The sequence below is a fragment of the Hermetia illucens genome, chromosome 6 (assembly GCF_905115235.1).
Source record: "Hermetia illucens chromosome 6, iHerIll2.2.curated.20191125, whole genome shotgun sequence".
Taxonomy (NCBI): domain Eukaryota; kingdom Metazoa; phylum Arthropoda; class Insecta; order Diptera; family Stratiomyidae; genus Hermetia; species Hermetia illucens.
In genome coordinates, this window is record NC_051854.1 from 9,162,339 (window position 1) to 9,187,469 (window position 25,131).

General features: G+C 44.1%; 2 protein-coding genes across 2 annotated transcripts in view; both read left to right on the forward strand.

Annotated features, from left to right (window-relative positions):
• The window catches only part of LOC119658795 (organic cation transporter protein), a 63,750-nt gene extending 46,783 nt beyond the window's left edge, over positions 1-16,967 (forward strand). The window contains exons 3-7 of the mRNA XM_038066513.1: positions 3,264-3,531; positions 3,634-3,943; positions 4,223-4,397; positions 10,270-10,415; positions 16,024-16,967. Coding sequence (XP_037922441.1) covers positions 3,264-3,531; positions 3,634-3,943; positions 4,223-4,397; positions 10,270-10,415; positions 16,024-16,122 — 998 coding nt within the window. The 3' untranslated portion in view covers positions 16,123-16,967. The remainder of the gene's footprint in view (positions 1-3,263; positions 3,532-3,633; positions 3,944-4,222; positions 4,398-10,269; positions 10,416-16,023) is intronic.
• Positions 16,968-19,082: 2,115 nt separating this feature from the next.
• Positions 19,083-20,523, forward strand: LOC119658804 (39S ribosomal protein L47, mitochondrial). The gene is made up of 5 exons (XM_038066526.1): positions 19,083-19,293; positions 19,352-19,619; positions 19,686-19,822; positions 20,134-20,274; positions 20,339-20,523. Exons 1-5 carry the CDS (start codon positions 19,178-19,180, stop codon positions 20,481-20,483), a joined length of 807 nt encoding a protein of 268 aa, XP_037922454.1. The 5' UTR covers positions 19,083-19,177; the 3' UTR covers positions 20,484-20,523.
• Positions 20,524-25,131: the final 4,608 nt, after the last annotated feature.

Below are 25,131 nucleotides of genomic sequence, written 5' to 3' on the forward strand. Positions count from 1 at the left end.
AGAGAGAGGAAAGGAGTTGTTAGTTAGGAACTCTTGTCACTCGGACCCTTCATGGATCAAGTTCAATCAAAAGAAGAATCTTAACGTAATACGTAACACAACTCCATCTGACACCGCTGCCTGGAGAGATTTCCTCTGTGTCTGCATCAAGTTTCTGGCGAATCCCATTCCACCCTGCACAACAGAAAAAGCTATGATCAGCGTCGTCCACCACTCCATTTTCAGACAGATGGTTATGTTCCTTAGCAAGGAGGGTAATGGAAACCACTCCCGCGCATATCATAGCTCCCCGTCTCCGTACTTGGTACTCCGTACAAAGTGCTTACGATACACCTTCTTGTCAAAGGCCGTCACCGATTCATAACGAGTCCCTTATGATACAAGAAGCAACGTCCTCGAAGTGCACGAGCAAGTCGTTCTGACCCCCTAGCTGTTGTTATACCTGCGTCCTAGGTTGTTGCCTCGAGAAAGTCTTCCGGTGAAGAGCAAGTTGGTAATGTCTCTGGAGCTGTCGACAACTCTTTGTTGACTTCGATAGGATTTTGCCAAGCTGTCAGGATCCTGGTCTCGAACCGGTATTAGTATACCACGTTTCCCCGAGCTGGCACTGGCCCGTACGTGAGTTCCGGGATCAGCTAAGCGTAGGTCAAACCTCAGGGAGCTGGGGTCAGGGATCACTCATTATTGACTATTGCGGCTCGCTTCCTGACACACGTTGCGGTTGTAAATTTCTCATGGAGAACAAAAACCAACAAAATCAATAAAATAGGAAAGAAGTAGGAAGAGCTAACTGCATTTGGGTGCAGCACAAAAATGCATGGCTGACGGCAGCGCTCAGCCGCGGAAACACCGAGAAACGCCCGAATAAAGAGGGAGCCTTACAAAGTAACATAGCTGCCGGTGTGGAGACAGCAGTAACCTGCAGTGTTTCTTTTCCAGAAAGAAGAGAAGACAAAATTGGTAGACTTGAGCAGGTGGATTTGAACACGAGCCGAGCGGAAGTGCAGTCAGCTGTCCTAGCTAGAGCCCAAGAGGATAAGTCCATCAGGTAATGCGCGACAGTCGTGAAGCGCATGTGGTCCGCAACGTATCTCCAGAAGAGTGCCAGCTAAGACATGAAAAACATGCTGATGGAACTAGAGGAACTACTGAACCGCGTTTGCTTCCATAGGCGAACATAGACAGCAGCGGAAGACGCGCGAAAAACAGAAAAAGCCGCACTCCAAGCTAAGAACACTATGAACGCCAAACGAATCACGGGCAGCCCACAGCAAAGCGAACGGGGTGAAAAACGAAATAAAAAGACGCGCCTGAAGGAAACTTTATCAAAGTAATTCCCAGCGCCCAAGAAAAACAAGCCAAAGAAGAACAAAAGGAAACGCCGGAAAAAAATTGTCTATCCAAAAACAAGGAGGCTGCGAAAAAAGACGAAGCCTGAATACAATCAAGCAGAAGTGTCTTCCGTACCAAAAATGAAGTGTGGCAGGGTCTTCGTCGAATTAGACTCGTTTTTAGTCGATAACCTATGTGTTCTCTAGAAATGTGAGATAGGTATCACCTCTGCGGATTCTCGAGACCAAAAACCTCCACCACAGCCGAATAATGGGCGGGGAAACTCCTTAACAGCGAGAAAATTAGATGGGTACTGTGCAGGGTACGAATGCAGATAGCCCCACCAAGTGGCATAGGTGTCTAGATTATGAACAAATGTTTACAACTTGCCAGGGACTCGACAGGAGAACAGCACACCGTAGATGCGCTCATGACTGCATTTCTCCCATAAAATGCCATCTACTGGAAGATATAAAGCCCCCAACATTAGCGAATAGCCGAATTATGGCAGAGATTGCAGCTGCATAATACAGCTTCCGAACTGGAAAGTCCACCGACGATGCCTTAATACATTTGAAAAACTTTATTGTCAATTGTACTAACAAATACGTCCTTGGGATCTTCGTAAATTTCAAATGGGCATTTGATCACTTAAGTTGGTCATCAGTGCTGTTAAAACATTGTGAGTGCAGCTGTCACGAATTTGCTCCGTGGAAGAGCTACTTGCTTGGTAGAAAAGCATTCGTCCAAGGTGTCAGTGGGCATGTGGTATTAGTAGCGTGTCTTCCGACGTCATGCAGGTAGTTTAATCTAGAGTCAGTCCGGCGTACCAAAGGGTACAAGATCAGACGAGCCCTACCTTTCCTGCAAGCGGATTTAGTTAGTGCTGACCATGTGCAAAGTCTAGGACATCTCGCGTTCAAAAAAAGGTTAGATTAGATTGTATCACTTAAGTGGTAACTTAGATGTCTATGAAGTCTCACCAGAGGTTATCTAGTACCATAATACCCGGGATGACCCTTTGAGAACATATGCTTCAGGGGAATTCCTTGGGGATGTGCTCTAGGCTCGGTCTCCTTTGTGGAAGTTTCATGGTGGTTGTGGTTAAGTCTATATCAAGTGTAGAACTTCATGTGAACTCAAGCGTGGAGTTGCCCTCTACAGTTTGGGCGCATTACCCCTTAGTTTGCGAATGCGGACCCTGCACTCTGCATAAACTAGTACCATCAAGCGAGTCACTGCAGGTCTGTGGTCTTTAAATGAAACCATGTTGGAAGAGGCCCGTGAAACTTTGCCTACACGACGAATACTCAGATTAAACCCCCAAGACTCACGACGAAGCAGGATTCTAAATAGGAAAATTCAGTCGTCAATTTATGAATCTCCGACCCCAGAAGAACCACGTCAAGTCAAAAACAAGCACTTTTTACAAAGATATGACCGCAATAAGAAGAATTTAGTTATGAGAATGAACTGAGAAAGCTTCTACAAATACAATACGATTCGCTGGTTCTAATGTTGTTTTTCTCAGCCCACCTCCAAGGACTCTTATATATTCTGGACTTACTCCTGGACACATTAAAGTTATTAGACGTTTCCCTATCACCTTCATGGAAGAGGGATTATATATTAAATCAAAAATAATATCAATCCTTACCCTTACTCCTATATATCAATAGTTTCATGACCATGAAGGAGCATAGTTTACTAACGAACAAGATGGTTCTACCATCAGATTCAAGAATAAAGAATTATCTCTGTCAAAATGATTAAATGTTCCACGGGTTTATAGAAATCAAACCTCTCAGAATACCTAAAAACCTATCGCATCCAGAGTATATCCCAAACAGGACAAGGTCAATCAGAACTTTTCTCATGTATCTTACGCCTCCATCTCATGTCAATTTCCTCTTTTTTTCCCCCTATTCTAGGCACATTGATAAGCTTCACTACATCACTGCATATGTACATGGTCCTAAGGATTATAATTGGATTTGCATCAATGACTGTCACGGTTGTTAGTTTCGTTCTGGTTGTCGAATATGTAAGCGGTCGATGGCGGATTATAATTGGCATCTTGAATCTGTTACCGGTGCCACTCAGTTACGTTATCACGGCCGGCATTGCCTATGTGGCGCGTGAGTGGCGTCTAATGCAGATACTGACGTCGTCACCTTGGGTTATCCTGCTCGTCATGTGGTAAGACACGACTTATACAAGGAATTCGTTAATTCAATTACATCCATCCCTATTGGATTATCATGTCATGTGTACAAATGTTTTTATCTACGCTCTCCCCAGGTATTGGCTTCCTGAATCTCCTCGGTGGCTCCTATCCAATGGAAAGATTGATAAGCTGAAAATCAGCCTGGAACAAGCGGCACGAATGAACGGACAAGTGCTACCATCGAATTTCGAGAAAACCCTTGAAGTCTACTCGCAAAGGGAGAAGGCCGAGATCTCAACAAAGGAGCCAGTGCTGGCTGTATTCAATAAGGAGTTTCGAAAGACAACTATCCTTGTAATTATTGTCTGGTACTCGATGATCCTTCTATACTTCGGACTAACGTTACATCTGAATAATTTGGGAGGAGATATTTACATGAATACCGTATGTATGGGTCCAAATAAATAAGGACATAGTATGTATGCTCTTGTATCCTGGTGGAAGAAGGATAAAGATTTAAATGTTTGTTACGCTACTCAAGGATTCAAGAAGTATACAAGAGTATGTCATGCATAACGAAAACTGAAGGACATGAAATCCTGTTACCAGTTTTGGATTAGATAATTCAATTCATTCAAATCAGTAACTATCCCTTTTGGATATGTCCTTTTACATTCAGCACTCAACTCTAACTAAAGGTTTTAAAATTTACGATGATTTCAGGTTATTAGTGGTCTCCTGGAAGCCTTCACTATCTGCATTAGTATTCCTATCGTTTTGAAGATAGGCATGCGACCCAGCGTTGTGAGCTACATGGTAATAGCTGGAGTGGCGTGTTTAGGTGTTAACTTCGTTCCAGAAGGGAATCTATGGATCATAATCATGTTAGCTATTATAGGTAAGTCCATCTCACCCATAAGTCCGTCTTTACGAATTTCGTGTACAAAACCAATATGCACTTTTAACATATCAACCGCTAATTAGGAAAGTTGCTCTGTGGCTCGTTAGCTGTTAGCTTAGCAGGAACTTTGACAGGAATCTTTCTATACTTCCACTTAAAAATCCAAGGAGTTTGATATGAATTCCTGGTACATAGATTTTCGGAGACATATTAAGTTTGTAATCAATACCAATACCAATGGATATTTTTTTTATCAAGGGAGGGAATATGCATTGACTTCCCTTTCAGACTCGCTAAAACACCCCCAGATACATCTAAGACTAGGACCCTGAACCGTTTGGCATATTACCTCAGGCCAGGTGTACTCAGTACAGGAGGACCCCATGGTTCAGGGAGCCTTAGCTACCCTGGCATCTCTTCTATCCATCTTCTTCTTGTTGACCTTAAGGGCTAATGGCTAATGGCGATAGCGCTATCGCATTCTGCAGAAGAAAAAGTGGTGGCAGGGATCATTCACCACATTCTTGCAATAAATGCAATCGGGCGACCGTTATTTCCCGATTGTGTTCGCTGAATAGCTAGATTACGTAATAGTCTACGGGTTCTCTCTTCACAAGCGACAACCTCCTTTTTTCTCTTGCCCTCGGAGGTATATAAGCATCCGCTCGGCAGTATGGGAAGCGATCGGAAAAGCTGTTGCTATCGCCATTACCGCTGGCTCCGAGCCCGTACTCCGAACCGTAAATAAGGACGAACTGAATCGCACTCATCAACCTCCTTCTAGCCGCAGCTTTGTCTGCGGTGTTGCAAAACTGCTCGAAGAAGCTCATCTTCAAATCTATCAAGATGCTGAGGTATTTCACCGCCAGCTTTGAATAGACCATGGTTTCCCCAACCTGAATAGGGGGACTGTGAGAGCCCTCTCCTTGGTCAGGACAACGACTTCCATTTTCTCCAGAGCTAGAGAAAATCCATGTTCAGCTCGCCGCATCACCATCGGCAGCGTGCGCTGAGCTCTCTCAACTGGACATACAATAACTAGTGCCGGAACATTATCCGCGTATCCTACCAGATGTGATTCATCAGGTATCTCGAGTCGTAGAAGACTACCGTATAAGGCGTTCTAAAGAAGATAGATCCCTGACCCGTCCCGATGTGACCTTCGTTTTGCGCTGTTCTTTCCGGATATCGTAGAACGGGGCACGATCCTTTAAATTGTCGCTCAATATCCGCATGTGGCATCACCTTGTAGAGTTTAAGGCGTCTCTTACTTCTAGGGCCATAAGGACGCCGACAGTGGCGACTATGTGTCTCAACCAGTTTCACCACTAAGGTCCTTGCAGAGAACACAGCATTTTTCAGACTCATAGGTCTTCATTTGTTGAGCGCTTTGGCACCACTTGTAATACACCGTGCTCCTGTCTTCTCCTTTGCTATGAGTCCGTAGGCCCAGCACTTAAAACAGCAGGTTGAAAATTCCATTCGCCTTATCCTGCAAATGATCCACCCCATCTTTATTCTGAAGAAGTTGACTCGCTATCTTCTCAAAGGTCTAACTAGCGTCTATCATGTGCCTCCTTCAATCTCCAAAGGAACTATGGGGGCAGAACATTGCTATTCTGACCAGCAGTCATCAAGGTACTCAGGTCAAATCAGGTGAACATGCTCAGCTTGCACAATAAGGTCTAGATACTCTGAGTAGCAGGCCACATTGGACTAGAAGGCAATCAGGCAGTGGTCAAGGAAAGAATGTCCCTATCCGAACCATATCCCTTCTGTCGAATTGGAAACGGGTGCACGATTACGACGTTGAAGAGGAACAGCTGAGGAAACTGTACTAGGCGAATCCAGGGTTGTTTAAACCCTATCAAGCAGAGCCTGTGGTTCTTGGAGGAGTACCCACTAGTTATTGCCGGCTAAAGTATGACCTGGCGAAACTGGGGATATCTAGGGACACCGTTTATAGATTCTGTGCGAAGAGTGTACGGTAATTGTACAAAGTAAGATGAGGCGCCTGGGAAAATGGGGGTAGTTGATAGGTATACTATAACCGGCAAAGGGGCACAATAGTTCTACCAGGATACACAATGTTAAGGTATGACCACCGAAGTGAAATGTGCAGCTAAGTGCATTGATCCAACCAACCGCAAATCACTTGCTCGAACGGATATGTTTCAAGATTTTTCTGAGGGCATAGACCTCCAAAAGGCTACTCTAGTGCGCACCAGCTGACCTTCAGTGAGGCTTCGTTCACCTCCTTCCAATTAAAGAAAATAGTAGGTTCACTAGTTTAGGCATCGGTTATCGTAGTTTGGAATTCACTAGCAGGAGAGCTTTACTTCAATTCTTTCCGGCTAATAATAGAGACAAAAGATACTAGTTGAAGTCTGTTGACCCTGAGTAGTGCAAAATTTTGGCACTGTGGCGTCTAATATTACATGCGCCCAGGAGAGAGTGGGACTGGACCTGGCAACAAACCCTTTTAAAAGTAGGCTGATAATCCGTGAATCTCCATTTTTACGCAGATAATATGCTTCCCAAACGCGCAATCCAAATGGAAGAAATCCATTAAACCTTAAAAAGAGAAAATGAGCCCCTGTAGGAAAGTGGCTCAAAGAGGACCAAAAAGCAAGGGGGTTATTGCGCGTCAACTACAACGAAGAAATCCGCGCACGGTTTTCGGCAGCTAACAGAGCCTATTTCAGTTTATAAAAACTGTTTGGCTCTTAGGTTCTTAGCAAAAAATGCGAACTCTTAACTGAGTTCTCGAGAAGAATCCTTCTGAGGTGATGACCGACGTTCAAAAGGCACCTAGAGTATGTCTTTTGAAAGACAGCTATGGCTGCAGCGGCACTTACACGCAAATTATCGAATGTTGATGGTCCGCAACAGAGCAGGAGATTACTTATAGCAAGAATGGTGTGACCTAAAATATATCAACTCGGTTTGTCAATTTATGACTCTGAGGGTTTGTAGCAAGCCAAAATCCTAGTTGACTTCTATGGGTAATGGGTCTTTCGTACTGAAACCACGTCCTAGAACGAGGCGTGTGATAGGGCGAGCCGTATCGTCAATGAGAACGCAGATCCTCGAAATATTGACAAATGCATAAAAATGGTCAAGATGACAGAAACATCCATGGCGATCAGGAATCGAACCCGAGGCAACCAAATCAATTGGTAAACCATCTCAACATTCGCTGTATGGATTGCATGGTTCTCCGGATTCGCCAGAGCTTACAGAACACGTGCTGCCTAAAATTTTAAACTAGAATAAAAAAGCTAAGCAATCCACTAAAGAGGAACGTTTATCCCAAGACTGTTGGAAAAATGGCCAAGTCAAAAAAATGAAAGTTACAGGAGGTTCCACACGAGTACCTCCCATGTAGGGGTAACACCACAGCCTTCTTTGGACACCAATTGATTTTGAGGCGGAGCCCCGCCGTAACTAGCACTACTGGTTTACACTAAGTGCAGACTTAGCATCCACACCAGTAGAGACGAGGTCTATCTAACCACCTCTGCCGCAATTAAGGGTACGACAACCGAATTGTACGGCGCACTTTCACGCTTGAGCCCACATGGAGCTCTGCGGTCCTCGATATGGGCCCAACCACGACCACCATGAAACTCTCACGCGGAAGTCAAGAGAAGCACCGCTTCCAGGAATCTAAAAATGAATTGCGAAGGATGCAGCCTTCAGGAGCAAATTTCGTCTAAGAAATGCTTTAGATGCCTCGAATTATGCTGTAAAAGCGTTGTACAGTGCTCAGTTGTAGACGTAAATAGGTTGACAAAAATCAATCTGAACTATCGCGAAGCATCTCAGGGCGTGTGTTTAAAGAACATTCAAAAATCAAATTTTTACGGCAACCATATCTGCAGCCATTAAGCTCAGGTCTTTCGAATGGCCAGAAGAAGTGATTCCTTTGGCTTCAAAATTTTCTGAAAAGCTGCGAAAATAAAGTCTTAAACAAAATTTTGGGGCAAGGTGTATGATTTCTATTCCGCAAAGGGAGTCCCTGAGGATTTCCCCCTCTTCTCAGCAGCTTCGGCAATGCGTATTGTGGGGTATGCCGAGCCTGGCGGCATGGTCCCCTATGAGCCAGTGTCCGTGCAGGCTTAACCTTTCCCATCTGAAGTCCGTGGCTGCTAAGTAGCTCGAGTAAATTCCGCCCTTGACAGTTGCCAACGGGACACCAACTGTACCCCCCGAAATACTGCCAAAAGCAGAACCCTTCCTGGCCAATCCGTCAGCCCGCTCATTTTCCTATATGTTCCTATGACCGGGAGCCCATGGGGGGGTCCAGACTGTTCGGCGCTTTTCTGTACTACCCCGCCAGCCTGGAATATGGAAATTGAACTAAACTGAAAACAAGGCCTTAATGGACTATCAATCAGGATGGTTGATGATGATGATCATGCTCTAGTCATCGACAGGATTCCATTGTCGCCGGCACTTCTGCTTGGAATACACTGGCGAAACCTGGGAGATCATACGAGCTGGATACACTGTGTGTTTTCGAGAAACACTTCGAATCGACTCCACAGACCATATTGGATCCGTTGGTGGAGAATACTATGTCATAGCCTTGCAACACGCTGTCGGTCTTTCACTCTACCCTGGTTGGAAAGTCCATATCAAAGCTTCCCGTGAAGTTCAGCTTGCGTGTGGCAGAGTCCGTGGAGAATGTCCAGATTTCCCGAGCTACTTCGTTTAGGATGTTACTATGACCATAGGGCTTCGCTGATCAGCATCCGGACACACGTAGTCTGACGGCACTGCACGCTACAACGTATATAATGTGAATGTCTAGAGGGAGGAGTTGCAGGAGTACGTTGAGAGCATCTGCCGGGCAGGAGTGCACCGACGAAAATCGTAAAAACTGTTTAAATGGTATATTTTCTCGATACTGCAGCTACCAACACTGCGCTATATGAAACGTGGTGTTCGTGATATCTAGAGGGTTCCCTGGGAAGTTCTATTTTACGGTGCTCCAACAGGGATAGAGACAGAAGGAATGTCGAAATGCTTTTAATCGCTCCCTTCTCGGCTGTCTCTATTCATAAAAAAGACTACATAATAACTATTTCATTTACTTCATCCTACTCGTGTCCAACCCTAAAAAATACCACATTTTCCTTCAGACACCACTCAGACAAAAGAGGTCATCTCCTTTACAATTTGATTCCATGAACTCGAACAGCCACATCCGTTTTACAGCTCTATTATGTCATCTGTACGAAGGACGAAAGATATACGTTTTTATGATGCGTCATGTAATTCACGGAAGTCTGAAAGTTCACGGTCGGAATTGACCGCAACCTTTAAAACAATATTGACATGCATTTGCATCCCGTTTTCCCGAAATGTATATTTAACGACCTATAAAAATCGTTCAGTTCATAAAACTGCTACCCTTGAACTTTGTCTATAGCGTTGAATTAATTTTCAGGATAGCGAACAAACCAGCTACTGTCTTGCACAGTGCAAGTCCTGTGTCCCCATATTCCGCAACGCACAACCGAAAATCGTTATCACACCACTTAACTAGGTTAAGGGCAACATGTTGATCTTTAATTTTACGTTTCTACGGGAAATGCAACCCCCACTTCTCACCCCCGCTTTCGACGGGAATTATTATATGACTCTATTTATTTTCCACCCTCTTTGTCGCTCTATTACCCGAAAGTGTCGCCTGTTCACTGGGAAACACTTGCCTCCCACTTCTGGAGTGGCCTAAACGTATTAAATTTAAAGTGGGTATAAACCGACTACCACGGTGCATAGCATGCAGCTTTTCGGATCCTGTGCACGTACCAGTTAATTTTCGTATAAGATAATTAATAAAATTTGGTGAATTTTACAGGTAAATGCTTAATTGGGGCAAATAACGCCATGGTTTCAACATACACAGCCCAACAGTACCCCACGATGATCAGGAACTTTGCTGTCGGTGTCGGGAATTTCGCAGCTGGATTGGCTTTAATAACAATACCGTATATGTGGTTGTTGGTAAGTTATTTGCACGTTTGACTATATGCACGAATAATTTTACATATTGCGTCCGTATGTCCTGTCACGATGGAGGGAGTAGCGTTGCATGCAAGCAAAGCATCTGCTCGGAAAATGGCAGTCTCGTCAAGGATTTTCATTAACGAGAATATAAATTGTCACAGAGTTGCGAAAATGTTGCAGGAATTTATGCATTTTGAGCTTGCATTATCCTTGCCGGAAGTTCCAGTTCAATACTTCTGAAAGTTGCGATGAATCAAGGCCCCTAAAATTGGCCGAATCAAATTCGAAATACCGGAACAAAATTCCAAGTTAGCAACAATCCAACAAGAGCAGGTACCAAATATATGTGTTGCAACCAATCTGGTTTTAAATATGTTACGTCAGTCCCTGGTATCGCATCCGATACGGAAGGCTCTTAGGTGAATGGTGTTCTGCGAATATGGATTGCTAACTGCTGCCCGACCCTAACTTCGTTAAAAAACCCGTCGGAATTAGTACCGACCCTTGTATGAATTCCAGCTGGGGAAGGGTGCTGTATCCTGGGCCTAACCTCGACTTCCCAGGAGATGATTGGTTAGAAAGTGTGAACTTATCCTCCAATATACAAAGGACGTGTCATACGAGGAGGAGGTGCGAAAAATACTAATTGAGCTCTTTCATTTGATACCCTACATGGCCACATTCAGTAAAAAGAAAGTGCACTCCCTTTGGCATGTATCTTAAACCTTACAGCTGAAGGTGATGGAGATGCTGTGGATCTATGCAGCTTCCACATTGTCGTATGAAAGCGGACCATTTAGCGAGTTGACTACATTCTAACCTCGGACGTCGATGAGGAAACTATGCTTCAACAATACCAAAAATGCGGACGTTGAAACGCCAAAGGAGCAGAAGAGAAACTAAAAGGCGGAGAAGACAGCGTACCGTGACCTTTTCTAACCGAACGGAACACTGACTGTGCTTGTCCTCGAGGCGAAGAATCTATGCTGATGAAACAGCAGGATATCGACAATTTAAAGTCATCATTATGCACTTGAATTATAATTACCACAAAACCTTATGCAGTATGCCCTGTACGGTGCTGTTTGCATTCTACTGCAGATTTTCAGTAAATCATGTTTGGTTGCTTCGGGTATTAACCTTAGATCCAGTGATCGTAGGAGATTGCTAGTGTCTCTCCTATCCTTAAGAGAACTACATAGTTTTCAACGGGAATGTCATTTGCAGAGATAGACCGCCTCTGAACGGTCTCAACAAATCCTTAGATATTTCCCTGCAGGTTAATGTAAGCCTTTGAACCGACGCCCTTTCTAGCTTCACTAGATATATAGCTTTCAGCAAATTTTCTTGTGATAGTACTCCCTATCGGGCATTACAGCTGAAGAAGCCAAAAAATTGCAAATGTTAGTGGTCTCTCAAAAGTGATTGACACAGCAAGAGCCAAAGAGAGAAGCATCGTCGCGAACGCAGAAGGCTCGAAGACCGCTACTATCAAATATTTTCTTCTTTTGCGATGTGTCCTGTCACCAGTGTCCTCCCGAACTGCACTCTTGAGGTTTTGCAGCTAGACTATCTGCCACTCGCAAAGATTGAAAAATGAGTGACTTTAACCTGACTACGAGTCAGACATGAAGATAATATAGGGGTACGTTCAGCGTTTACCTCATAACAAACGAGCCCATATTCGCTCTAATGAAACCATAGCCCTCCAGATACGAGATCACCAAAGGTAGAACTCATTGTTCAACGAGAGGCTGCTTGGTGCATACTATCTCTGTTAACCGTTTTGAGTCTAACTTGCATTACAGCACCTCCAGGATCGAGGAGCGTCTCTATTACTCGTACTGCTTTCAGTTTAGTGGACGGTGATCCTGCTCCTGAATAAGAACTAAATCTCCCTCACCGATCTGGCGTCTGGATCTATAACGTTTTTGTAAATGGCCCAAGTAATCGTTCTCGAATTTGCAATTCCTCGATCTGCAGCCACCGCTTCGTCGCAGGAAGATCTTTCCGGGTCCCTGCCTCATCGGAAGCATGGGAAGACAAGGTTGAATTAAAAACTGCATTGTCGTCAACACCTGAAGATAATGCTGGTTGCCTGTTAGGGGATACAACGGTCACTGTTAAGGATCGCTTCCCAAGAACATACTGCGATATGAAAGTCCTCAGACATCTAAATACAGTCCGTTACCACCATGCAACGGTCATTCCTTTCATGTAATTGATGAATCAGAAAATCTGGCAAATGAAACTGGCCTAGGATGATGGGGTGCTTCTGATCATAAGAAATTAGAGCCTGAGTCAGTTGTCCTCCCGCTTGTAGGGGATCGCTGTGAACTACCATAAAAGCATTGATGATACCCAACTAATGACAGCTTTCTACTGGATGGCAATTCTGAATTCTGCTTATCTGACTTTCAAACAGGATGCTCTGCCGACAGCCTGCTACAATTCTAGGACTGTTAAGGGCCCTGGAAACCCCCACTGGCTTCGTTTTTGCTATGACCCCATACCCTAATGTAGTTTCGACTGCATTGAAAGGTGTCGTTGGGAGTTCTTTTTTTAAAAAAAAGGAGGACAAGTGAACCACAAATCATGATATACGAATTTATGCAGTTAAATGCCTCTAGAGGCGCAGTCCGCCAGGTTCCACTTTGATGTTACATGCTGAATTTCGGAGGGAACTAGGACTTTGTGAATAGCCGAGACTCTTCGATTCACTACGTTATTTTCCCGACCCTCCTGAATTTGGATCTCCGCGAGAGCTACTTTTAAATTAGTATAAGCGATGAACTTTGTGAGGATGGTCCCCAAGCTCCTCTACAAATTTCAACATAACTCCATCAACAGAACCACACTCTCTAATTGCAACTTGGCAATAGTGCAGACCTTGCCCTGCCCTTCAATGGAATGATGCGTATGTGGCGCAGCAATCCCGAATCTGTGAAAACCGATCTCTTGTAGAAGACCGGATCACTGAGGAGCCTTGGGTTCTCCCCCTATGCCAGCTCCGCGCGGCAAATTCCTCCCGGCGGGTTGTTCGGAGGTCAAGTAGGACGAGAGGCAAGACCTGAGTCCAGGACGGATCGTCGCAAGCCATAATGGCAGCTTTCAGCGTCCGGTGCCAACGCTCTAGCATCCCATTGGATTGCGGGTGGTATGCCGTAGTTCGCTGGCTTTTGAATCCCAGGAGTTTGCCTAACTCCGAGACATCTCTTGGCTGCAATTAACTGTGCGACAAATTTTCCGCTGACATTCATCCGGCTATAAATTACTGTGGCATACCCATCACCGGAAGCGGCGCTGAACTCTACTAATTCCGTAATGTCGTTTGGATTGCTATACCCAGTCCACCTTGGAATCCCGATTCGGTTGAGCTAATTCAAAAAGAGGAAAACCTTCGTTAACTGTTTTTGGGCGCTCTCAGGGATTTTGCCGTCCCAGTTGGATCTTTCTTGCCAGAACTTTTCTATCACAATGCGAAGCTTGATGACGGATGGGAAACAACGATTCCATGGAGTCATACAAGGACGCAGCTAACAGTCCTCCTGGAGATCGAAATGCAGACCGAGGATATTGATATCATTTTCCAACCTCCAACCTTCTATAGCTTAATGAATGAATCCAGTCGTCGTGAGTTATCCTCCAGGAGATTTTTCCAATTGGTGGCCTACTTAATCAAGGACAACTTGCCTTTCTTCAGGGTTGTCGACACCCTTCGGATAGTTTTCTTAACCTTGTCCGCCGCCGCCGATCATCCATAGAAAAGGCATTCTTGACAACCCTTCTCATCGGTAGTATTATCTTAAGTAATTGTTTTCCAGAAATATTCCTTTATAGGGTCCTTGGGATTATCTCTCCACAGAATATGCATTTTTAATTGACTCTCCGGGAGCAATAGAAACGATATCGAATATATGAGTTTGAAGCTTTGACCCAGGAAAAATTCCCTGATTAAGGCTAATACCATTGGAAGCTGAATTCCATGCATTAAACACATTCCTAAGTTTCGTTTTAATTGCGTCCTTGGGTATGAACGAAATGTAGTAAATTTCCCCAGTAGAATCTCTCCTTAACGTAACTTCTCCCAAGTCCCTGTATTTCTCAAATAAATGCATACGATCTCTTTTTGAGCTGCACGTTTCTGAGTCATCTTTTTTCCTAACCGGAAAAATGGAAGGTATACCCTTACTGGAGCTTTTCTTGACGTCATAGCGTGGGCACAACGTAGCGACCATTCTTTTCACGATAATGTCTAGCCTGATATAGACGCTCACACTCTTCTTGACCTATTTCAACACCATGTCCCAGAAGTTCCTTAACTTTTATTTGACCTCCTCCATTGCTACATATGTGACTGCAACGTCGGCAATGCACATCTCAGATAGGCCCGAAATTAAATTGAGTGAGGAATCTATCTTTTGTCGACAACCCCGTAATACAGCAATTCTGACTTGCCTTTACTTTAATCAGGGTTGTGGGAAGAATGATACCAGAGGGTACCTGCCGTCGAGTTTTCGACATGGTATGGTGCGCCCTCTACCACAGGAGCTCAACCACGCAGTGTACTAATAGATACCTAAAAAATACGAGCCTTCCAGAAACTGTCTTAGATTCCGCCAACTCAGTGCAAAAGGGGCTGATAAGCCGACATAACTTTTAAATACCTAAGTGCACTAAATATCGATCTAAACAAAGTTAGATACAAGTTAGTTAACTGCACCGGAGTTCCGACTGAATGAGCAAGAAAGTTGCACTTGATATTTACCACGCGGAAGAATAAGATAATGTTGGCACTTCCTCTTTGATGGAGGTGATCAGTTACGCACTGATGGTTTTACGTGAGTAACCATACCTTCCCCCAGGTTTTTTAATTTCGTTGCCGCAATCAGAGCCGCACTATAATAAGCAACAACGGTACCTGTCTATACTGAGTGAAAGGCGCAACATTCATACTACTGGATGCAAGACCTACCAAATTCTCTACCAAACTAAAGAGTACAGCAATTGAGTCATAAGCACTACTTCATGTTCGAGGGCAGAAGGTTTTTTGTTCGCTTGGACGTAACCACAAGCCACATGAAAGTCCCTCTAGGGGGCCAACCACTAATAACCGGGCTGAGAGCATATGCCGCAGAAGAGGGCTATCCCGATTCCCATGGTACCAGATAACTGGTGAGACTTCGTGTTCGAGGCTACATCAGATGAGTCCCCGTGCAGATTCGAGTCACTTACTGCATCACGACCACCAAGTCAAAGTGAGTGCAGCGTTTCCCAGTACCATCACGTGGAGGTTTTCTTCCGCCACTTGGTTTTGATTCGACCGATAGGGTTGCTGCTTCGTCTTCTACCTCGCCAACAGTGCGCTATGAACGACAAAGTGACGAAGTACCCTTTGAAAAAGAAAGCTCCACGGATTATACTCAGTGGTCCACGTTAGGCCGTAGATAAAGCAAAGGTAATTAGGCCGTCTCAGGATAGGAGTACGACTCTTTGCTGGAATATAAGGTTTTGAGCAGGCATTTTTATCAGTAATTTTGTAACCAAAAAATTTTAATAACCTTCCAAAGCAATATTAATTCCTATTTTTCTTTTCCATTTTCAGGAAAGAGTACAAGTCTACTTGCCCATGTCTATAATGGGATGTGCTGGCATTGTTGCAGGCATCGGTCTATACCTCATAAAAAATAATCCACAAGTTTAGAGCAATGCAATCCAGATTGTTATGTTTTTATGTAAAGTTGATTTGTGATGTAAACATGAACATTATTACCTAAAATGGGGCTATTATGCTTCGCCACGAAAAGTATTAATTTAGTTTATAATACTGAGTGTAATTTAGTCCTTAAATGTAAGTTCAACCCTTCTGTGGAAGTATGTTGGAATTGTATTTAATCTTAAGCAAAATAGAAGATACTCTCATGAATAATACCACAAAAGTCCTGCAGTTTCTGGAGTACTACATTCTAAAATCATTACAGCAAAAAAGGATCTACAAAAGGTTCCACGATATAATCCATAACCCTGTCATACTGGATCTCTCCAAGGATAGTCTTTGAAGCTGTACTTATCACCACAACTTGATGAAGTAGTAATTCGCTGAGTTCAGACTCCTTGGTAAGCTTTCAGATTTTTTTTCACTCGGAAAATCATATACGATGAAAACTTTCATCAAATTATAAAAGGGTAGCATCTGAGGAGTTAGACCTCCAATTCGTTACCTCCCGAGAGCTGAGAGACCGGAATCGCAAAATCAGTTAAGGAACAGTACCTTATTCACCTCAGGAGCATATCCATGAGTTGTATCTTCTTGCTTAAACAAAAGTAAAGAACGTACTTACTCATACGCAGATACCTTCACTTTTAGTAGACAAACCTGTATAATGTCTTGCGGTTTTGAAAACTTTGCAAATATATCATGTGTCTCTCAGAGAAGTATTGCCCCCATCCATGTATCTGATAGAATAGTTAGAAGCTTACTTAGTATTTTTAAGTGTTGTGAATTTGTAAATTGTATATTTCATTGAATAAACGAATTTTATTCTAAGTAAAAGAGAACACAATTCCTTAAGTATTTGGAAATAAGCCTTGGCTTCATCGCTGTTTGTTGGCAGGTTCTGTAAAATGAAACGGGGAAGGCTAGCTCGAAGTAGTAGGTCAAACGGTTCCAGACTGGTTCCCTGATGAAGGGGAGGTGTTTTTTTGATAAACCGACGGAAAACCGCTGTGGGATTCCAACACGCAACCATCCTACAGAAAAAAGTATCCAAGGGAACATTACCATACCGTTGAACAGCAATCCTTAAAAGAGTCATCAGATTCATCGAATTACAACTAGAGGTTTATGTCCCAAAGACAGATCAAACTGCATAACACCGCGCACACCAATGGCCGAGTCAAAAAGAAATCTGTAGTCAAAATGTTCCTCTCTTCCTCGAAAACAATGCCATCATGTATTGGACATTCCGGTGACAGGCAGTAGATTGGGTCACGCTAAAGTTAACATCCTCGAACCACAGCCGCTCTCGCTAATATTGCGGTACATACCACTTCACCATAAACGGCCGATCACTTAGTCACACCCACCAAATATATTACCGCAGACTCCAATTTGGACGCTTTTTTTTTATCATAATAACTGTATAACTCGATTCGAATCCCCATATCAAATCACCTCAAACAAATCTACCTAAATCGGCTCTCAGTTTTTCGAAAAGTTAACAAGAAACTTCGTCATTAGGACAACTAAGTTGAGTACACACCATCAGGAACCAAATGAACTGGTAGAACGCTTGCGGTGGGCTTCAACGTCTGTCATCAAAGATCACGAAATAGAGTATTGGACAAAATTCTTTCTGATCATTCCCTCAAGATTGCGAAACAGCCTTCAGGTGGATATGGGTATATCAGCCGTCGAGACGATGCGAAAGACTGACCTAAGGCTACCTGGTAAATTTTTCATCAAAGAGGACATAAAGATTCTGGGGATTTAACGTGAATACCTACTGTGTAGCGATAATCCTAAGATCCCACGGTTCGACGCCGTGAGTGACGCAACACCAATGCCGTAACTAAAGTGTACGGCGAGTTGTACAGTGCAACTGCACGCTTGAATCCTCGAAGAGCTCTTCTGACCGGGCCGAGAACAGGAAGTCTCCTGTTTTCAGAGGGCCATCTCGGTTTCCATGGTACCAGATAACCTCCAGGTAAACTTCACGACAAAAGCCACTTCAAATCCCCCTTCAAGTCCCTTGCAGACTCGGGTCTGGTCGCCTTCCTCGAGTACGTGGGGGCGACACGAATTTGCAAACGCATTTGATTCATTCGTCAATGAGAAAACCAGACCAAAAAAAAAAACAAAGTCATATCCGATAAATGTCGAAAATCAAGAAACAGACAATCAATTTATGATGGAGGCTTCTTTGGTAGAATATTAGATCTATCATTCAATAACAAGGGTGGTTTTTCACCAAGAACAACTACTGCTGGGTCTAGTGTTGACACTGCAGGAAAAGTACCAGCTCTGAAAATAGATCTCGCAAGACGCGTTGAAAATTCAAGTCCAATGAGAGGCTACATGATTTTTTTATAATATCCTCTCCGACATTTTCTGGCAAAGGTTCCGAAATTTTCTGTCCAACTTGACTGAAAAACAGCCTCTCGAATTTCGGCTGTAATTGCATCGGCTTCTGCCGTCGTCTTCAGTTGGTGGCACCTCCAACTGGCCGATATTTTGGTTATTCAGGAGTTCATCAAAATACTCAACCCATCGCTCCAATATACCCATTCTGAGAGAAATCGCATTTCCCTCTTTGCCGGATGTGTATCGAAGTGCATACGGCTTCATCCTGCAGACTTGTTGCTAACATTTCCGCCTGGAAATGCCTGGTGCGGTTGCTCCCTGTGCTTTTCGAGATCACAGACCTGTTGGTTCTCCCGGGTTTCCTTTTTCCGTCGTTACGCCTGTTCCCAAAAGGAGTTAACCCCTTATCATTATTGTTATCTAACCGTTTTGTACTGTAATCACAACCGGCTTTCAGGTTATGTTTTTCCGGAAGACAGGAGCGGCAGTGCTGACATCTCTGTGAAACTTTTACCCGGTTCGAACACACAATTTTCTACACTTCCACCCACTAGAGGCGCTTGCCTCGATAAAGTGAACAAAACACCGCGGACATATGATAAACATTCCCAGGTTATAAGTGCAAGGGATGACATAAGGACAGCTTGCCAGTGAGCTTACAAATAATTCCTTAATAATGAGTACCATTACGAAGGTCCTTAGTTTATCGAGGGCTGTCGGCTCACTCTGTAATAATCTCAGGGCATTAAGTGTAGGAAGCGCCGGTCCAGCTATATCTAGTCCTCTTCTAAGGTAACCTCCTAACTAGATGTCTTCGCAACTATGCTCTTAACTTTTTTTTAACTAACAGAAACTCCACCCCAATCACTAGCAATGCCTTTCACACAACATCCTCCCGTCAGGATCTAATGGAATTTTTCGATGACAAGAAAAATTGGGGCGAGAATGAGGTGAAAGTAGGCAGAGCATGGCGAGCAGATGAGCTCCGTATTAAGTCCAATTCCGACCTGCACAAACTCTGGTTCATTCTACTGAAGGAAAGGAACATGCTGCTCACAATGGAGCACGAGTGCAATGATAAGATGGAAGTGTTCCCTAGTCCGGAGCGATTGGATAAGGTATGGGGTTCACTATTGATGACTAAGTTTATAGATGGAATAAAACATTTTTTCTGGGGGAAATAGGTTAAGGAGTCAATGGAAAATATTGAGACAGTAGTCCGTGAGCGGAATAAGGCATACCATTTGCTAGAAACTGGTGAAACGGGAGAAAGACCGGGCCGGCTTGTTACTAACCCATTAGGGCTGAAGTTTTACTACAGGTTTGTACAATTATACTTTATTATTTCCAGAAACAGTGTAAGGAAGCTTCCAAGGATGATAGGAGCCTAATGGTGACCTTTTGATTAAATTCCTTAGAGGTACTTAAAAATATCCTACAGACCCTCTAAGGGCTCTTCACACTATAGCCAGATTCCTGTAGTTGTCTTCTGTATATCATCAATGCATTCTGGTCATTCGAGCAAACTCTAATCAGCGCAAACCCTATAATGTGGGCAAAGAAATGAGAACCTTAATCCAAATATTACCCTCTAAAAATCAACACAACCATTGATATTTACTCCACCGACAGATCCGCAGAGCATGTCATCCCGTCCTTCATGAACACGAAATGGTTCAAAACTCATCAATTCCAATACAGCGGGCGTGCGGTTCGTAAATTTTTACTGCTCTACCGCGAGAAACTGTACAATGAAAAGCGAAGGGCGAAGAAGTAAGTATCCTTAATTATTCCCCCCGGTATGGGTTTTAATATTTTTAATCCCTGATCCTTGCAGCCGAGATCGCAACCACGTAATGATGCTTATGCGACGCAATCCGAACACAGACGTAAACCTGCTTCGGGAACGCTATCCGCATGTGAATATTGATAAATTGATAAGAGATGATAAGTGCAGAGGACATTATGTGCCGAAGTTTTAACCTATGAATGTAGATTAAATTACAAGGAAAGTTGAGTGAACTTTGCGTGTTTTCTTTTAATCCCTGTGAATTTCTGAGCATCATTTTTATCACACCTGAACTTGGTTCTTAAAAAAAATAAATAAAAAGGTCTTATAAAGCCTCTATTGAGGATGGAGGGAACCGCAGACCAGTATATCATTTGCTTATAATAGCTAATCAGTTTGGACTCAGCAAAATTCTTCCCCTACATTACCATCGGTTGCACCATTGCTTCTATCGAGGATAGAAAATGTTTGGTGGGATTGCGAAAAATAATGTGGCCGGTACTGTCGACGAGCAATACGAAGAGGACCTCGTTAAAGAATATAATAATAAACGCGTGGAAAACTACCAGAAAAGGAAACCTACCGTCTCTAAACGGATTTGATCTCATGTTGAGGTTGAGCAGGAGAGCAAAACGAACAGATATTGAAAGGGTTCGGACGCCAGCAACATCTGATCCTGAACTTAAGAGTCACTTCTACTTGTGGCTAGCGAATTGAAATTGCTCTCGCGATAAATTGGGCCCGAAAGTATAGGACAGGCTTTCGGAGCTAGCCATTGAGAATTTTCTGGAACAGGAAGGATATATGTATCTGCTGCTTTGATTTCTGCCCGGTGATCCGTGGGTACCATATTCTAGCATGCAAGGACCAGTTCTTCAGGGATTTTCTCAGTTTTAGTTCAGCGACACTTGTTAGGGACTGGAGTTTAAGATTATACCTAATGACGACGTAGCCACCAGAACTGTTGTTCGCCTCTCTTTGCCAAAGATCCGCACGGATAATGACAAACTCGCCTTTAAAGCTTTAAGATTCCCATAGATGACTGGATAATGATGATCAATGAGGAGGAACCCCAGACGAACAGCAAACCTTTTCTACTTCGCATGAATGGAGAGTGCTGACAAAGACGGGAAAAGGCGAAGTACAGAGCCCGGTTCGAGGTCAGGAACGCAAAAGTGTTCCGTATCGACGACCATGCTGAGGGTAACGCAGATACTTGAATTGCGCTTCGACTAACCTGGTAGCCTTCCTCCGAGTGGAAGCTATCCACACGGCCACAACAACACGAAGCTCTAGAGAAGGCATTTGATAGTGCGATTAGAATCTTATACATGCAGAACGCCCCCTCCCCACTGGATTAGACAAAAGCCAGTCCAATCTAAGAAAGCTGGCAAGGGAGGGCTTCAACATCTGTTATAGAAATAAATATGATGAGTTATGAATCGGTCAAAGCTAAATCCACGAATACTACTCTTGACGAGGTGTTAGCACGCTTAAGCGATCGTTACACTGCGCGCAATATATCTTAACTGCCATAATAAATATAAATGGAGCATGAAACAACGATAATGCCATAGTCATCAAGGAGACTAACCAAAATAGAATTGGAAGGGTGTCTTACAGAATAGATCGTATCTATGCCAAAAAAGATAATCCAATCTGATCTGGAACGTAACCACTTGATCAGAGCTATGTGTAGAGATTCTGTAGAAATTCTGCGGGTGCTGGGCAAGGCGTGGAGGTGGTGACGTATGGCGACGACTTGGTAATATTGATGCGACAGCTGCTTTATCCGTTATTAGCGAAATTACGGAGGGATCGTTCAAAAAGTTGTGCCTACGAGCGCAAGATGCGGACTCGACATAAATCCAATAAAAACGGATCTGATGCTTTACCAGAAAGACAAGGATATTCGGATTCCACCTCCCGCGGCTAAATGTAAAATATCTGAATGTGATCCTACTTTCTAAGTTAAATTGGAGACCAAACATAGAGCTGACGGTTAAGAAGGATTGTGTAGAATGATACGCCTGCAAGAAGACTTTTGTGGGGAGATGGGGTATTGGAAGGACTAGATAGGCTGAGCTCCGTTTTTGAAAGCTCCTTCGTTGAGCAGTCCGCGTTCCAATCGCGACCGTAACTACACTCTAGTGCCTGACAGTCGCTGACTCCAAATGGCGAAAGTTCATCATCTGCGCTAAATCAGAACATAGGAGCCAATCCTTTCTTAAAAAGTCGGAGGGCTCCTGGACGGAATCTTCTGGAGAAATTTTGGAGTTAGTAGTTCGCACCTTCCCGCTAAAGTGCCTTGTTTAGAGAATTTGCAGCCACCGCAGCCGTGCGAAGCTATTAAATTGGTAATTACCGTTTCTCCGCATATAAATCTTTAGGTCCAGATGGCATAATGCCAGTCATGCTACAGAAGCAGCACGAAAGGGTTGTGCTGTGGCTTGTCGAGATTTACTGGAGCTGTTTTTTTAGGATACGTACCACAGACTTGGAGAGTGATTTTCATACCGAAAGGGGGCAATTATGGAGAGAAGGCCTTTCTCTAAATCCCAGCATGCCTACCTCAAAGGCAAATTCATAGAAACTGCTGCTCCCCACGAGGTAATTGGCACGGTTGAGCGGTCACTGTAGTACAAGCAGTATACTCTAGCTGCCTTCTTGGATATAGAGGGAGCATTCAACAACGTTAGTACCAGCACCATCAAGGAAGCCTTGACGAGTATTGGATTGGAGGGGTATCTTACGCATTGGATTATATCCATGCTAAGAATCAGGATAATCCAATGGAATCTGGCAAGCAACCACTTAACCACAGCTGTGAACAGGGGCACGTGCCTTGGCCGCTCTTTGGTGAATACCGTCGGTGTTTCATGGCGGCTGTCAGGCGCGGAGTCTACTCGCGAGCATTAGATGGCGAAGGCTTACGAACTGTGCCAAGCCAACAAGTATTTGGTCCGCTTATAACATACCCCGATCGCGAGAGCTCCTGTGCCAGAGGAGTGCAGATGCATTCACGGGGCACTGGCCACGCCGCCAGGCTCGGCATACCCTACAATTCGCATTACCGAAGCTGAGGAGAAAGAAGGGAAACCCTCATGCATTTTCTCTGCTCTAGCTCTAGTCAGGCTATGGACGCTCGGTAAACTATTCGTTGGGGACCTCAGAGAGATTTCAAGCTGCAGGGTGGGAAAGCTACTTTCCTTCGTGGATGCTACGGGCTGGCTCTGGAGATCCGAACCAACTGGACTCTGTCTCCCTGCTCTCAAAACAACAGTCACGTTCTTAGGCGTTTGTGGCAACAAAACGGCGCACCACAGCGCTAATTAGGCTCCTCGCCGCGGCCACTGATACGAACCTATCTACCTACCTCAGTAAAGAATCCTGGATATGAGGTCACATCAAATGAAAGGAAAATCTTGCCGATTGCGCTTCGAGAGCTATCACATCCCCTGAGTTATTGGAACATCGGCTATGGTTGCAAGGTCCGTCCTGGCTTCTGAAAGGACGATATTCTGATCAAGTAGCCTGCCACCTGTCCCTGTCCCATTTTTCTACTCGGTTGAAAGAAGCAAAAAGCTTCGCCGAATACGAACAGGCTAGCCTCAGGGTTTTAGGGTTACTTCAGAAAGCGGAATTTGATAAGGAACTCGAGGATTTGAAAAAGACCGTCTGACCACGAAGAAGTTACGTAACCTAAATCCATTTATTGACCAAGAAGGCATGCTTAGCGTTGGAGGTAGACTGCCTAACGCAGAGATTTTCAACGATTACAAGCATCCAATCCTTCTACCAGGAGATCATCAGGTCACGGTCGCTCTCTGGAAAGCACATCACAAGGCGATGCATGGTAGCACCTCCACGATTCGGAACTATTTGAGAATACGTTATTGGATCAAAAACGACCCGAAGGTGATACGTAACGAACTGCATAGGTGTCTTACCTGTATCAAGCACAATAGCCGGCGGAACCAATAGTTAATGGGTAATTTGCCTGTCGTCCGAATCTCACCTAGTCCAACATTTTTACACTGCGCGTGGACTATGGACTTTCAGAACAAGGATGTCGAAAGACGATCTACAAATACCTTGAAGCGGTGTGTCTTTGTGTATATGGCCACTAAGGCAGCACACCAGGAGTTAGTGAGCAATCTTTCGACCGAAGCATTGTTAGCAATATACAAATGGTTTGCTGCTAGACGGGGTATATTCTCCGAGATACATAGGGATCATGGAACCAATGCCAATATTAAAAGTATCAGAGAATATCGCAGCAGTACCAGCAGAAGAGGGCGTAACATGGAAATTTATTCCGGTTGCTACACCTGCATTGTGGCAGCCTATCAGAAGCGGTCGTGAAATTAACAAAGCGAGAGTTAAAATGTGCGTTTGATGAGACAAAGATCGTTCCTACTTTCGAGGAGTTTACGACAATTTTCTGCCAGATTGAGACATACTTAAACTCCAGACCGCTGACTTCGCTATCAAATAATCCAGAGGATGTTGTCCACTTTTAAATTCAACGGCCGGTCAACGCACTTCTGGAAGCCCTCACCTGCAGGTTACAAGCAAATGGGACAAGGAGGGTACTAATGTGAAACCAGGCCAGTTGATACTGGTCCGACAAAGGGACGCACCCCCGATGAAGTGGCCATTGGCCCATATCTGCGAGATACAGTCCAGTATCGTGGTTCCCTGAAAAAGCAATTGGGTACGGAGAACCTGTGTCCGAAGTTCCGAACGAGCAAGGCGACGGGTTTAGTGGGCAAGGTATTAACTGCTCCCTTCGGCATAAATGATGAGATTTACAGCGACATCGACGAATTCCGACGAGG